Source organism: Giraffa tippelskirchi, chromosome 4, assembly GCF_054371585.1.
Source record: "Giraffa tippelskirchi isolate mGirTip1 chromosome 4, T2T-mGirTip1v1.2.pri, whole genome shotgun sequence".
Classification (NCBI taxonomy): domain Eukaryota; kingdom Metazoa; phylum Chordata; class Mammalia; order Artiodactyla; family Giraffidae; genus Giraffa; species Giraffa tippelskirchi.
This window is the reverse complement of record NC_137278.1, coordinates 208891284-208905262: the sequence shown is the minus strand read 5'-3', so window position 1 is coordinate 208905262 and position 13979 is coordinate 208891284. Positions and strand designations below refer to the sequence as shown.

Below are 13979 nucleotides of genomic sequence, written 5' to 3'. Positions count from 1 at the left end.
CACTGAGGCACAGTGTTCCCATCTGTGAGATGGGTCTCATCCTGAGGAGTTATTCCATGGACATAGAGGAAGGGGATGATGCCTGTCGCGCGTCCAGCCCCCGCCCTGCTCACGTGCGGGCTCACGGAGTAACGCTGAGGGGTGGGGGCACACGGAAGAGTCAGATGTGGATCCCGCTCACCACCCCTGCAGCCCGTGGGCACCTGGCAAGAGCCAGGGGAGGACATCTCACCCCAAAGCGGGGCTTCTGGAAGCAGGGGTCCTCCTATCTGCGTGCAGAGCCTGGGTGAGCTGCAGGCACGCGGGCAGGCAGGCAGGGCTCCAGGAAGAGGGGGCCAGTGTCCACCATGCATGTGGCAAGGAATCGGGCTGCTGTTTGTTCCAGCAGAGTGGTGTGCATGGGGGCGCAGCTGCACCTGCCCACGGGGACCAGCTGTTGGGCTTGGACAAGCAGGACTTCAAGGAGTGGTGGGTGGGACAGGTGGGCCTCTAGGGCTGGAGGGCATTTCAGGGGGCCGGGCGTCACGGATGTTTGCTGGGACAAGGCCCAGGGGTTTGAGGGGCTTCTCGCTAATCCAAGCCCTCCCCCTTCTCACCCTGGAGGACAGGCAGCTGGCCCCGGTGTGATCTGGTGGCGGGGGGGGGGTCCATGTCCTCCCTCCAGGCCGGACACATTGTGAGTCAGCCCCCTGAGTCAGCGTCCAGTTCTGTGAAATGGGGCGACAAAGCCGTTGCATTAAATGATATGAGCCTGCAGAGCCTGGAGGGTGGGGGGGTGAGCGATGCCCTCCATCCCGAACCCCACGTGACTCCTCGGCTCCCCAAACCATGCCTCCCTCATGCTCACCTCCCCCTTGTCTCCATGGTGAGATGAGAGGGCTTGGCTCATTAAAACCAAATAAAAAAGGAATTAGCGGGAGTGGCAACCGGGTGAGTAACTGATGAGTAACTGGGTCTGAGCTGAGCACGGGCAGAAACCAGGAGGGAGCAGAAAAGATGGGAGGGAGGGTTCTGTGAAATGCCCTCCAAACACGCAGCCGGTCCTGGCCTGGGCACCTGCTGTCCTGCTTGGCACTTTAGGATGGGGGATGCGAGTCCCCCTTCTGGCTGCTGCTGGCGAGGAAGGGCGTTTGGGGAAGAAGGGGATGGAGGGGGCAAGGGGGTGTCCAGGGCCTCCGAGGGCACGCCCGCATCCTGTTGGCTCAGGCAGGGCTTGGTTGTGGGACTTTTAACTCCCTGGGCCTGGCCTCCTGGTGGATTACACAACCGGAGGAGATTCCTAACCCCCTGCCTGGTGCCCAGCATGTGGCATGCCCACTCCAAGGCTAGCTCCGCCTCCCCAGGGCTCCCCACCAATGTTCACCTGCCGGCTAGCACCCTCCCACGCCCCACCCCACTACACGCCTGGGGTCCACAGATGGTCCAGAGGCAGAATCCCTCCACCAATGGGCTGTGGGTCCTTTTCCCCCGTCTCCTCCTGCCCAAGATGATTGAGGGCAAAGGGGCCACGCAGGGGGTATGATGACCTCCACGACCTATGCCCCAGGCCCCCAGTCCCTCCCTCTGCAAAGCTGGGCTTGGATTCCACTGCCCGGGTTCAAGTCCTGCTTCCGCCATTAACATCTAGTTTCACAGCTTCCTGATAGCTCAGTTGGTAAAGAATCTGCCTGCAATGCAGGGGACCCCGGTTCAATTCCCGGGTCAGGAAGATCCCCTGGAGAAGGGATAGGCTACCCACTCCAGTATTCCTGGGCTTCCCTGGTGGCTCAGCTGGTAAAGAATCCACCTGCAATGAGGGAGACCTGGGTTTGATCCCTGGGTTGGGAAGATCCTTTGGAGAAGGGGAAGGCTACCCACTCCAGTATCCTGGCCTGGAGAATTTCATGGACTGTATAGTCCATGGGGTCACGAAGAGTCGGACACGACTGAGTGACTTTCACTTCACTTCACTTCACAGCTTCTGTGTACCTCGTTGTTCTCACCTGCGACATGGGAATAAGGATAAAACCTGTCACACGATCGTCGGGACAGGTCGATGAGAACACGTATGAGGGGTCAGCGGGTGCTGGTGCTGTGAGAGCTGGTGAGGAGAAGGGAAGCACAGCTCCGCTGATCCGCTTGCTAAATAGTTCCAGGAGCCCCCTCCCGCTGTAGCCAGAGTGAGCTCTAACATCTAAATCCCACAGCTTCTCGCTCACCCCCACACAGGCAGAAAGTGCCATCTGCTTCACAGGACATCTCTGGCCACTCGCACGCTGGCTCCCTGGCACCTCGGCCACCTCGTTTATCACGACTCTTGATCTCCTACTCCCAGCCCAGGAACACCAAACTGTTGCACACCTCTGCATCTGCTGTATGTGCACCAGGAGTGTGCATCCACCACACACACAACAGGCTGGCGTGGTCTCCCCAGCTTGAGAGAGGGTTGAGAGTTGAGTTAGGTCCACTCCACAGGCTGGGGGTCCAACCCTGCACGGACTTCAGGCCTTCCCTTTCCAGCTCAGGCAGAGGAGAGGGAGGGAAAGTGTGTGTAGTACACGTGTGTGAGGAACTGTACTTTGCACCGCCTGGAGGATGGCTGGGGAGTGGGGGTGGCAGGGGAGACCCGTGCCCCAGTCTGGCAGTTCAGTGGCCCCTGAAGCAGGCAGGGGTGATGGAGAAGGAAGATTCAGGCAGGCAGGGCCTGGTGAGGGGTTGACAGTGGATGGTTAGAGAGAGAGATGGCAGCAAAGGGGCTCGGGGTCCACTGCAAGCTGGGGGGGATTCTGCCTGGCCCCTGGCCGGTGGGGTGGGCGCCTCTAAAGGGATCAGCACAGGTGGTGCGCTCCTGAAGAGCAGCGCTGGGGTGCTGGCAGAGGTGCAGACCCCAAACAGCCCCTCCCAGGACCCGCGACTGCTGTCTCCCCCGAGGAAACTGCCATGCCCCCGCAATCCCCCCAACCCCGCCCAGGCTCCCGGGACAGAAAGAGAAGGGTCTTCCGTGCTGGCGGCTGGGCCAGGGCATGCACCGAGTGCCCAGGGTGTACTGTCCTTACGATAGCCCTGCCAGGTGGGTTCCATCAGCCCCACGTGGCTGAGTCGGAAGCTCAGAGAGGGCCAGGGCTGAGCCCAGGGTCACACGGCCGGCCGGCAGCTGGATCAGGGCCCAGCACCGGGTCCCCTGAGCCCATGGGGCCGGGATCTGCGGGGCTCACTGTCCGCACCCGCCCCCTCCCCGCAGGGAGCCGTGAGGCCGCCTTCACCTACGCCATCACCGCGGCCGGCGTGGCCCACGCCGTCACCGCCGCCTGCAGCCAGGGCAACCTCAGCAACTGCGGCTGCGACCGCGAGAAGCAGGGCTACTACAACCAGGCCGAGGGCTGGAAGTGGGGCGGCTGCTCCGCCGACGTGCGCTATGGCATCGACTTCTCCCGGCGCTTCGTGGACGCCCGCGAGATCAAGAAAAACGCCAGGCGCCTCATGAACCTGCACAACAACGAGGCGGGCAGGAAGGTAGGGCAGGCGCGGGGCGGGCGGGCGCGGAGCAGGGCGGGCGGGCGGGGCGAGAGCTGGGGGGGCGGGGCGATGCAGGCAGTGGGCGGGGCGATGTGACCAGTGAGCGGGCCGGGAGACGGTGGGCGGGGCGTGAGGGGCGGGGCTACGCTGAACTGGGCGGGACACTGAGCAGTGAACGGGGAGAGCGACGGTGGGCGTGGCGGGAGCTGGGGGCGGGGCTACACTGAACTGGGCGGGGCGATATGAGCATGAGCGGGCCGGGGCTTGGCAGGCCTGTTTCAGGTGTGACAGCTGAGTTACCCAGTTATCCAGGGAGGGTCTGGACCTCTCTGAGATTTGGGCTTCTCTCCCAGCGGAGGGAGTTGGTGAACTGAGCCCTGAAGGTGCAGGGTGGGTAGTGCTGAGCACAAGCCATCACTTGTCCATCCTAAACTGTGAGTGTTGGGCCTTTCTAGTCCCGTTGCAGAGATTTGAAAACTGAGCGTGGGACTAGAGAAGTGATGTGTCTGCAGCCCCCAGCTGGTAGGCGGTGGTGTGAGACAAGGACGCTTTTTGCACTTAGGGTGGGAGCCAGGCCTGGCCAGGGGTGGGCGGGAGGCCTCTAGGCCACAATCTGTGTCCCTACCCTGCTCCTATAGGAGTCATGCCAATAAAACCAGAAAGGCTTCCTGGAGGAGGTGGCCTTTGATTCATTTTGAGAGGCTGGAGGAAGGGGTAGTGCCAGGAAGCAGGAGCAGCCTGAGGAAAGGCAGAAACTAAATTGGAGGCTCTTGAGCAGCCAGCTTCATGCGTGGGGTGGGGTGCAGAGAGGTGCGTGATAATGGAAGACATTCAAGCCGGGACACAGTAGGGAAGAAGTCAGGGCGAGCCCAGCCCCGCCTTGGGGAGATGAGGGCCCCAGATACCGGGCTGGGAGGATCGGCCGCCATGGCGGCAAGATGGCCCGAGATAGGGCAGCCAGCCGAGCGGAACGCCTCTGGGTCTGGCTCTCCAGCCCCAGGGGCTGCACCCAGGGCACCAGGGCCTGAGGGGCTCTGCAGGTCAGGGACAGACTAGCCTTTTCAGGCAAAGAAGACTTGAAAATGCCCTCTGCCCCCAAGCCCAGAGCTGAGCTCATTCACTCAACCAATGCTCCTGCCCGGTCTGTGTGCCAGGAGTCATGCTGGGCACAGGGCACAGGTGGAGTGAGACATGCCTTGGCTGTGGAAGCGCCCCCAGCACCCAGTAGGTCCACATGCAGGGAGCCCAGGGGCCTGAGGGAGAGGTAGCAGTAGCTTCCTGAAGGCAGTGGTGTCTTAGTGAGAACTTGAAGGACATTCCAGAGCTGAGAAGAGTAGAAGCAGAGTGTGAGGGGTGAGGGCAGGGGAGGGCCCTGGGGGAAGAGGGGGAAACTGCAGAGGGTTCAGGCTGTGGGAGCACCAGGGGTGGGTGAGACAGGGCTTGAGACATATGCAGGGGCCAGCCCAGAATGGGCCTTGAGCGCCAGCCCCAGGCTTTGACTTTATCTTGTAGAAGTGGAGGTTGCCTTGCAGCCAGTGGTTGTTCAGATGAACAGAAGAACAAGTTGTCAGATGAACAAATGAATGAAGAAATGAGTCTTCATTTCTGGACCTCCATGGAGCTCACAGAAAATATGTAGGCTGTGGATTCTCCATGTCTGTGTGTGCGTGTTAGTCTCTTAGTCAGGTCCGACTCTTGGCAACCCCACGGACTGTAGCCTGCCAGGCTCCTCTGTCCATGGAATTCTCCAGGCAAGAATACTGCAGTGGGTTGCCATTTCCTTCTCCAGGGGATCTTCCTGACCCAGGGATTGAACCTGGGTCTCCGGCATTGCAGGCAGATTCTTTACCGTCTGAGCCACGAGGAAGCCCCAGGCTCCATTCTCTGGGCGCAGGCAATGGTGATCTGTGTCTGGAAGGGCAGAGGAGAGAGAGATTCACTTACATAGAGGGCACCAGGAGGGCTCCCTGGAGGAGGAGGCATATCTGAAGTCTAAACTAAACCAATCCCCTTTGAGCCTCTGCAGTGGCTTAGGTCTTGAGCAGGGGCTTTCCCACACCCCTGGGAGAACAGTCTCACCATCTCCATTTTATATCTGGGGACTTGGTAGCTGGGGGGAGCGGGGGTGGCAACTGCCAGGTGCTAAAAAGGCATAAGGGAAGTGGAGACGAGCAGGACTGGGGCCTGAGGAAGACAGGAGGGCTGACAACAGGAGGCTGGTGATGGGCCTGGGGCTTTTTGCAGGGGGGTACTGGGATGGACAAGAGTCAGTATATTGGTGGGGGGGTTGACTGGGGTGGAGCCATGAAACCCGGAAGCCATGTCTAAAGAGAAGCAGACTGTTGGAAGCAAGAGGGGGCAGATGAGCCGTGCGAGGGCCTGTCAGGGCCAGGGGAGACACAGCAAAGGCCTCTAATGTGGTCGGCAGCCAGGATTCTCCCGCTGACACTGTCCCCAGCTGTCCATGAGGCCCTGGCTGGCCCTGTCCCTCTCCCACCTCCATCTCCTCCCCCTCAGGTAGAAGGCACCTTGTGCCCCTCCCCCACCCCCCCACAGCCCCGACCCCGTGGAGCCGGGCAGCCCATGTGTAGTCTGAGCTCTTGGAAAAGGCCAGTGGTGGTGACCACACGGGGCCCCCTGGGGGCTTATCATGGCAGCTGAGACGGGTGGGTATGGCTTCTGAGGTTTCCTGGAGAGCTGAGTCCAGACCTTCAGGGATCACTCTAGTGCTGGGGCACCCCGGCCCCATCATAGAGCAGCCAGGCCCGACCTCCCAGTCTCTGGGCCTTGGATGGAGTTCAGCAAGTCTGGAGGAGAGGAGGCTGTTGCTGCCACACTGAAGTCCCACAGCGAAGTGGCTTCGAGCAAGAGGAATTTGTTCTCGCACAGAGCCAGAAGCCCAAAGTCAAGGTGTCCACAGGCCCGAGCTCCCTCCCGAGGCTCCAGGGGAGGGTCCTTTCGGTCTCTTCCGGCTCTAGGGGCTCGGGAGCTCCTTGGCTTGTGGCTGCATCATCCTGTCTCTGTCTCTGTCTTCATGTGGCCCCTCCTCTTCTGTCTCTTACAACACAGGTCCTTGGACTCAGGGCCCCCCCTGAACCAGGACCATCTCATCACGAGTCTTACCTTGCTTACATCTGCAAACTAACTTTGATCTCCAAAGAAGGGCACGTTCTGAGGGGCTGAGTGGATACAAATTTGGGAGGACACTCTACAGCCCACCCCAGACTGGCACACGGCCTCATGGGCCAGGATCTGACAAGCTGAGCGTGCAGACCGGCTCAACTCTGAGCTCCTTCAGGACTTTGGTCCACCAACCAGGGACTCCTCCTAACTGAGCACCCTCCCCAGAGTGCAGGCCAGCCCCTATTCTGGGAAGAACCCCAGTCTGCCCTTTTCTGGAGCTCCCTAGGGCAGGACTGAGGCCCAGGGCTCAGCCAACAGCTCCTCTGGGCAGGGTGGGTTGCTCTGCGCCCTCCTAGGTGGTCCTCCTGGGGAAGTGCGGGCTGGCGCCACCATCTCTCTCTCTCTTATCGTGAGGGCGCTGGAGCCGGAAACAACACATTCTTGAATCCTGTGATCACTTCCCAGGAGAGTGAGCCCTGGGGACCCAGCCAAGCGAGGCTTCAGCCCCTTGCTCTGCACACAGCAGTCCAATTGACTTCATCTGTGGACTGTCACCGGCCTGGCCACAGAGGAGCTGAATGTGGAGGGAAGGGGTTCAGGGCAGGCGGCAGAGTGAGGCGGGGGGCAGCCGTTCAGTAGGCCAAAGTGGGCACACCGATGGACCTCCCAGCCAGCACATACGCAAGCCTGGACATGCCCTCCAGGTCTCTGGCCATCACTGCCCATCTGAGGAGGCACCTTCTGCATCAGCAGCATGGGGTGGGGTCAGCTGCCCCCCGGGCTGGGGCTCTGAGAGGGCTATGCATCTGGTCAGCTCCTGGCCTGGGGCATCCATGGCAGGCAGAGTGACCAGGGCAAGGGAAGCTTCCAAGCTCTGAAGGGCAGATTAGTAGAGTGAGGGGCTTTCAGGGAGAGGGAAGATCCTCTGCAGGAGGGCATGGGAACCCACTCCGGGATTCTTCCTGGAGAATCTCGTGGACAGAGGAACCTGGTGGGCTGCGGTCCATGGGGTCTCAAAGAGTCAGACACGACTGAGCGACTTAGCACGCAACGGTCCAAGCAAAGATGATCATGGGGTGGGGTGGAGGGAGGGGAAGGAGAGGATATGGACTGGGATGAACAGGAGTGAGGAGAGGGGTGGGAGGCAGAGGAGAGGCCTAGAAACATTTTTCTGAAAAAGTCCCACCTTCACTCAGACCCCCAGATCAGACTTCTGGCCAGTGCCTTCGACCCAAACACCCCACAGCAGTCATCAAGCCTTGCAATTCCAGTTCTGAGTATTCCCCAGACCTAAGCCTCCTCCCCCTCCTCCGAACACAGGGTCCCTCCCCGCCTCGGCCCGCCCGTGGTGGAGCATCAGCCTTCCATCTCCTCCCTCCTGCCTCCTCCCAGCTTCTCCCGTCTCCACCCAGGACATCATCCACACAGGAGAAGAGACCCTCGCCCCCTAAACTTCAGGCCGCTAGCCTCACGTGTGCTCATTTGGGTCGAATCTTCCCTTCGTGGTGATGGTGACGGCTCTCCAGACCTTCTCGCGATGCGCCCCTCCTGGAATGCCGCTCCTCTTTGTCAAATGAGCTTCTGCTCCTCCATCAACGCCTAGTACAGGCACCACCTCCTCCAGGAAGTCCCCACACCAGGCACCCGCCCTCTCTCACAGGCCCCTGCACTTTGCTGCTTTATGTGTCAGTTTCCTGGGAGTCCCGGGGTTCGTCGCCTTGGTCCAGGGCCCTGTGCGGTCAGGGCAGGCAGGAAAGGGATTGGGCAGTCACCAACACCGTGGGATGTTTCTCTCTCTGTTTCTTTCATTTGTTCATTCATTCATTCACTGAGGGTCAGGGCTGGGGTCCTGGACCAGGAGGCAGACGGTGGCCAAGACTGTGTAGGGCTAGGCTATCGCAATGAGGCCAGCGGGAACTAAGACAGCTGACAAATGGCCCTTGTGCAGCCGTGGGGCGGCGGCTAATGATTCCCCATCTTTAATCAGGCCTGGCTGGCAGGGCCTTTTCGATCTGAGTAAATGAGTGCCCGGGGTCAGGGCTGGCTCTGAGAATCAGCCTTCCGGGGCCAAGGAGGGAGGCCCAAGGAAAACACACGGCTGCACCCATCACAGGCCCTCGGGGAGCTGGGGAGAAAGAACAACACTGGTCTCAGGGCGGCTTCCCAGCAGCCGGCACGCCTGGGCCTCACTGATCCGTGCGCTCACCCCCCACCTGCCCCCACTCCGTCCTTCAGCAAAGGTGTGCAGAGCTCCATGTGCGTGCCAGGCTTCCATTGAACAGCCACTTATTAAGGGCTGACTGCATGCCAAAGCCCACACCAGGCACGAGGGTGGGGAGCAGGAGAGACTGGGTGGGGGGTCCACATTTACTGAGCACCTGCTCTTACTGGACCTGCTACCCCACCTGGAGGAGTGCATTCACCTGCTGCTCTGCGACCTGCGGTGAGTCCCACGCCTGCCCCATGCACCCAGCCTCAGTTTCCTCATCAGTACATTGACCCGAAGCTCCCTGAAGGGTGGTGAGAATTTCGCGGAACACGTTTGATGAGCGCACGCCTCACTCTGCCGAGTTCTGAATATTCTCACGGGGGCCCTCATAGGGTCCGGTGCAGTAAGGGACCTTGTGATCAGTAGCCCCATTTCATGGATGAGGAGACTGAGGCTCAGAGAGGAGGAAACACTGAGGTGTGGTCACACGGTAGGAAGTGGGGAGCCAGATCCGAGCCAGATAGAGGCGGGTGGTCACCACCCGTCTCCCCTCCATGCCTCCCCCGCCCGCCCTGAGCCTGCCCTGTGGCCCGCAGGTCCTGGAGGAGCGCATGAAGCTGGAGTGCAAGTGCCACGGCGTGTCAGGCTCGTGCACCACCAAGACGTGCTGGACCACGCTGCCCAAGTTCCGCGAGGTGGGCCACCTGCTGAAGGAGAAATACAACGTGGCCGTGCAGGTCGAGGTGGTGCGCGCCAGCCGCCTGCGCCAGCCCACCTTCCTGCGCATCAAGCAGCTGCGCAGCTACCAGAAACCCATGGAGACGGACCTGGTGTACATCGAGAAGTCCCCCAACTACTGCGAGGAGGACGCGGCCACGGGCAGCGTGGGCACGCAGGGCCGCCTGTGCAACCGCACGTCGCCCGGCGCGGACGGCTGCGACACCATGTGCTGCGGCCGGGGCTACAACACCCACCAGTACACCAAGGTCTGGCAGTGCAACTGCAAGTTCCACTGGTGCTGCTTCGTCAAGTGCAACACGTGCAGCGAGCGCACCGAGGTCTTCACCTGCAAGTGAGCGGCCCCGCCCCCTCCGCCCGCGGCCCCGCCCCCTCCGCCCGCGGCCCCGCCCCGCGCCCTCGGCACCTCTGCTTCCCGCCTGACCCCGCGGGCAGAGGTGTGTGCAGGAGAGGGGCGCCCCAGGCGCGAGAGAGCTCCGACGGGGCGGTCACCTTTTCCTGGCCCACCCGCGGCTCTCTCCTGCCACCCCAGTCCCCTCTTGGGGCAGAACAGAGCCCGTCAGCTGGCCCAGAGGGCAAGGCCGATGGCGTGAGTGTCCCCGGCGGCGCCCACTGCATTTCTTTTCTCCGGGACAATGATTCTCAAGGACACACACATACCCTGAAAGCAAAGCGGCAAGACTCTGGGCGTCCTCCTTCCCCAGCCTGGTGGCACAGGACGCAGAAAGACTCCGTCCCAGGCCTCAGCGGTCACTGGGCTCTGGGGCAGTCTGGGCAGATGTCGACAAAAATTATTTATGTTTTCTTAGAAGAGGATTTTAGCACTAAGGCATAGCTGGTCCTAGTTCCGTACTCTGTTAGCGTGTCCCCTTGCCGCCCTCTGCTCCCTCTTCTGGCCCCTGGGTACCCGCGGGAGCATCCCTGTGTACGGCCCTGTCCAGGGGGAGGTGGCCGGCGCGCGTGGTCTCCATGTGAGCTGGGCGGGGGCGGTGGCTGGCACAGCCGAGACAGCCTGTGAGGAGAGCCACGGATAGGGACCTCTGGCCCCTTCTTCCCTTCTTCTGAAAATCACATCTAGCAAATCGGATTGTCACTCACGACAGGTTCCAGGAGTGCTGAGTGCTGTTGCTCCTCCAGCCCCCCACCAGCCTGATGCCCCCTAGTTTACAGAGCCCCCTCCCACCCTGGAATCAGCTGGACCCCCAGGACAGCGCCGTGCCGGGGCAGGCTGTTGGGACAGGGGACAGTTCAGGGGTTTTTGCCTTATTTGACAGATGGGGACCCTGAGGCCCAGCATAGCTCAAGCACTGGCGAGAGACCCCCCCCCAAGGCTGTGAGTGGAGGCTCTCACTGGGCTCAGGCTCCCTGACGGTCATCCCAGGGCTGCTGACCTTGAAGGATGTGCTCTGGGGACACCCAGGGTGACAGGCCGCCCCCATGCCTTGAAAACTCTGGCTGCACCCTTCCTCCCCCTGTGCCAGCTTCAGTAGGGTCCACGCACCCATCTCGAGGTGCCTCTGAGGGTTTCTCTGGTGGTCTTCCTGCCCAGTCCAGGGCCTTTCATCCTGGCCCTGATGCTGAGAAAGCGCGGACCCAGGGCACTGCTCCGCCAGGGTCCCACCTGCTGCGCCAGCAGATGGCTGCCCTGCGGTCGCCGTAGTCCCCACCCGACACAGGCCCTTCCATGAGGTTCAAGCTACCCTGAAACCTGGGAGACAGGAATGGAAAGGGGTCCTGCTTGGTTCTAGACTGTGGGCCGGGTGGGGAGAGAGTAGGGAGCTGAGACTCAGCGCTGGACATGCCCTCTGCCCATACTCCTGCCCACCTTGGGGAGACCACCTTGGGGAGACCGAGGCACGACGTGTCTGGGGCCGGAGAGGACGGTGTGCACCGGCTTCTAGTGCACCAGTGTCCACGCACTCGCCCCTGTCCCGAATTTAAGGTGTCTTCTCACAGAATCCCATGGAAATGTATCTTCAGGCTACTAACCAGACAAATGGGCTGGACACTCGCCTGGGGTGAGTGACACTGGGCCCTGGCCCTGGCGTCTACCCTGCCTGCCTGCATGATGCCAGGACATGCCACCAACAGCTGCTGTCCTGGGAGCTCCCAGGCCACTGTGAATGCCCCCCCTGCCCCCTTCCCACCTCCCCACCCCAGGTCCCAGGACACCCCCCTGAGTCCACAGGCCTAGCACCCTCTGCCAAGAAACCTGGTTAACTTATATTGTTATATAGCGTCGAAATGTCTATAGTGTCTTTTAAATTATTGTGACCTACACTGGGTACTGGGGGGCGGGGGGATGGCCTTGCTGTCCCCGAGCTAGGTTCCTCCTTCTGCTTGAAACCGGCCCTTGGACCCTTGGGGCCCCTGATGCCACCACGTCACGTGCACTGTCCCTCGGCTACTCGGTGGCGCCCACCGAGCCCCGCCCTCCCCTAAAAGGATGTCACCCTTCCCTTGGGTGGGGGCGGGGGTGTCGTGAGACCCAGGCAAGGACGCTGGTGGCCGAGGTACTGTGTATCCCTGTGGTGGCCCCCCCACCCCTTCAGGAGAGCTGGCAGGTTTCTGATGGGCTGTGTCTGGCCTCCCGGGGAGGGGCGTGCTCGGCTCCAATAAAGCTGGAATCAGAGAAGCAAGTGTGTGAAGTCTCTGCAGCCCTTGCCCCATGGGTGGGGGAGGGACGCACGAGCTGTCCCCTGAGGACAAGGCCCCCCCACTTTGGACCTCACTGTATAAGCGGAGCTGGCGCTGTGCTGATGGCCCTTCCCCAACCCTGTCCTTCACACCTTGCTGGGGGGCGTGGTTCTCATCCTGTCTGCCCCCAAGAACCTTTGGGCCTGTCCCCACCAAGCAAGGGCCACAGCTAGGGGGCTGGACACAGACTCTGAGGCCTCCCCAGACAGCCTGGGTCAGGCCACGGGGGCGGGAGGGCCATGGACTGGTGCCAGGGGGCTGCTTTCGGGAGAAGGGGGGCTGAAGGTGGGAGGTCCTGGCCCCATCCGTTTCCCCGTATGTCTCCTTCCCCTTCTGACCCCGGTGGGGTCTGTCCTCAGGGTCCCCATGGGTCTGTCCAGTTGTTTCTGGGGAGTTTTGACTCCATGTCCCCCCCACCCCGGGGCGCACCTTGACCTCTCTGGGTGAGGCAAGGCAGCCCGAAGCCCCTGGGAGCTCCGCAGGCCCCTGGCTGGCCATCGGGCCTTGCTGCTTCTGTCAGAGGCCCTGTGAGCAGGGAGGATGAATGGCATTCCTGCCGAGGGCCGGAGGCATGCGGCAGGGCTGGTTTGGCCACTGCCCGCTGTCCCGAGGCAGCCTGGCATCACACAGCCCCCATCCGCCTGGGCACCCAGGCCCAGATCCAGGGGGAGGGGCCACCAGGTGGACTTTCGGAGGACGTGCCCCTCAGGGTGTAGAGATGGGGGAAGACGGGGCAAGCCCTGGACCTCAAGTCTCAGCTCTCCCTCCCAGCGCCACCCCCCCCCACTCTGGGCACAGCCTCTGGCACCCCTGCCCCCATATTTATCAGCGTCTGAATCAGATACATCAGCATCCCCATCCCAGAGCGGGAGGTGGCTGCGGCCTGGACTTGGGAGTTGACGGGATTTGGGGGGCCCCAAGCCAGGCCCCGGGGCCCCGGGGAGATTGGCAGGAGGCCCCTACTCCCCACGAGATGGTGAGCGCGTCCGCGGTGGCGGCGGCTGCGGAACGCCAGGGTCCGGCTACTCCCACAGGGCCAGGAATGAGGAAAGAGCTCCGAGAATGCCCCAGCCCCAGTGCCCAGACTGTACTCACTTCTTGGCCACGGTTCAACCCCAGCCCCGGCCTCCCAGGGCCGCCCAACACACCCTCCAAGGAGCCCTGCCCCAGGCGTCTAGCCTACACTGCCAGGCCAGCCTGGGGGCCCCCAGACCCCCCCGGCCTCGCCCAGGCTCCACTTCTGAGGCTGATGTTTCAGAAGCGTTCCCCAGGCAGCCCGGCACCCCCATGGTCCCCAGAGTGACACCCATGCCCCCACCTCTCTCTGAGGGCCCCGGGCGTGCAGGCCCATCCTGCCTCGGAACTCGCCCAGAATGCAGCTTCTGCAGGTTTGCCTTCCTGCTACGCCCAAGACAGCAAGGATCACCAAGGCTGGTGGGTCACGAGGGCTTCCCAGGGCAGGATTTGGGGATGCTGGGGCGGGGTGGAGGGTGCCTGCAGTCCTGGGAGCATGTCCCCACCGCCCACTCATTCATTCATTCACTCACTGGCTCATTTAGCCTTGCTGGAGGCCCTGTCTGGCCCTGGAGATGGCGATGGTTCAAGCTTGGCCCTGACCTTCAGGGGCTCCAGTTCTTCGCTTCACTCCTGCCCTAAGAAGGGCAGCCCATTCCAAGGGCGTAACAGGGCTGAGGCGGCCTGGGAGAGAGGAAAGGGC

At 62.0% G+C, this 13979-nt stretch overlaps 1 protein-coding gene across 2 annotated transcripts in view; it reads left to right on the top strand.

Moving 5' to 3' along the window:
• The window catches only part of WNT7B (Wnt family member 7B), a 50524-nt gene extending 40621 nt beyond the window's left edge, over positions 1-9903 (top strand). For both annotated transcript variants that reach the window (XM_081594948.1, XM_081594947.1), the window contains exons 3-4: positions 3221-3492; positions 9424-9903. In XM_081594948.1, the coding sequence (XP_081451074.1) occupies positions 3221-3492; positions 9424-9903 (752 nt within the window). The remainder of the gene's footprint in view (positions 1-3220; positions 3493-9423) is intronic.
• The last annotated feature ends 4076 nt before the right edge of the window (positions 9904-13979 follow it).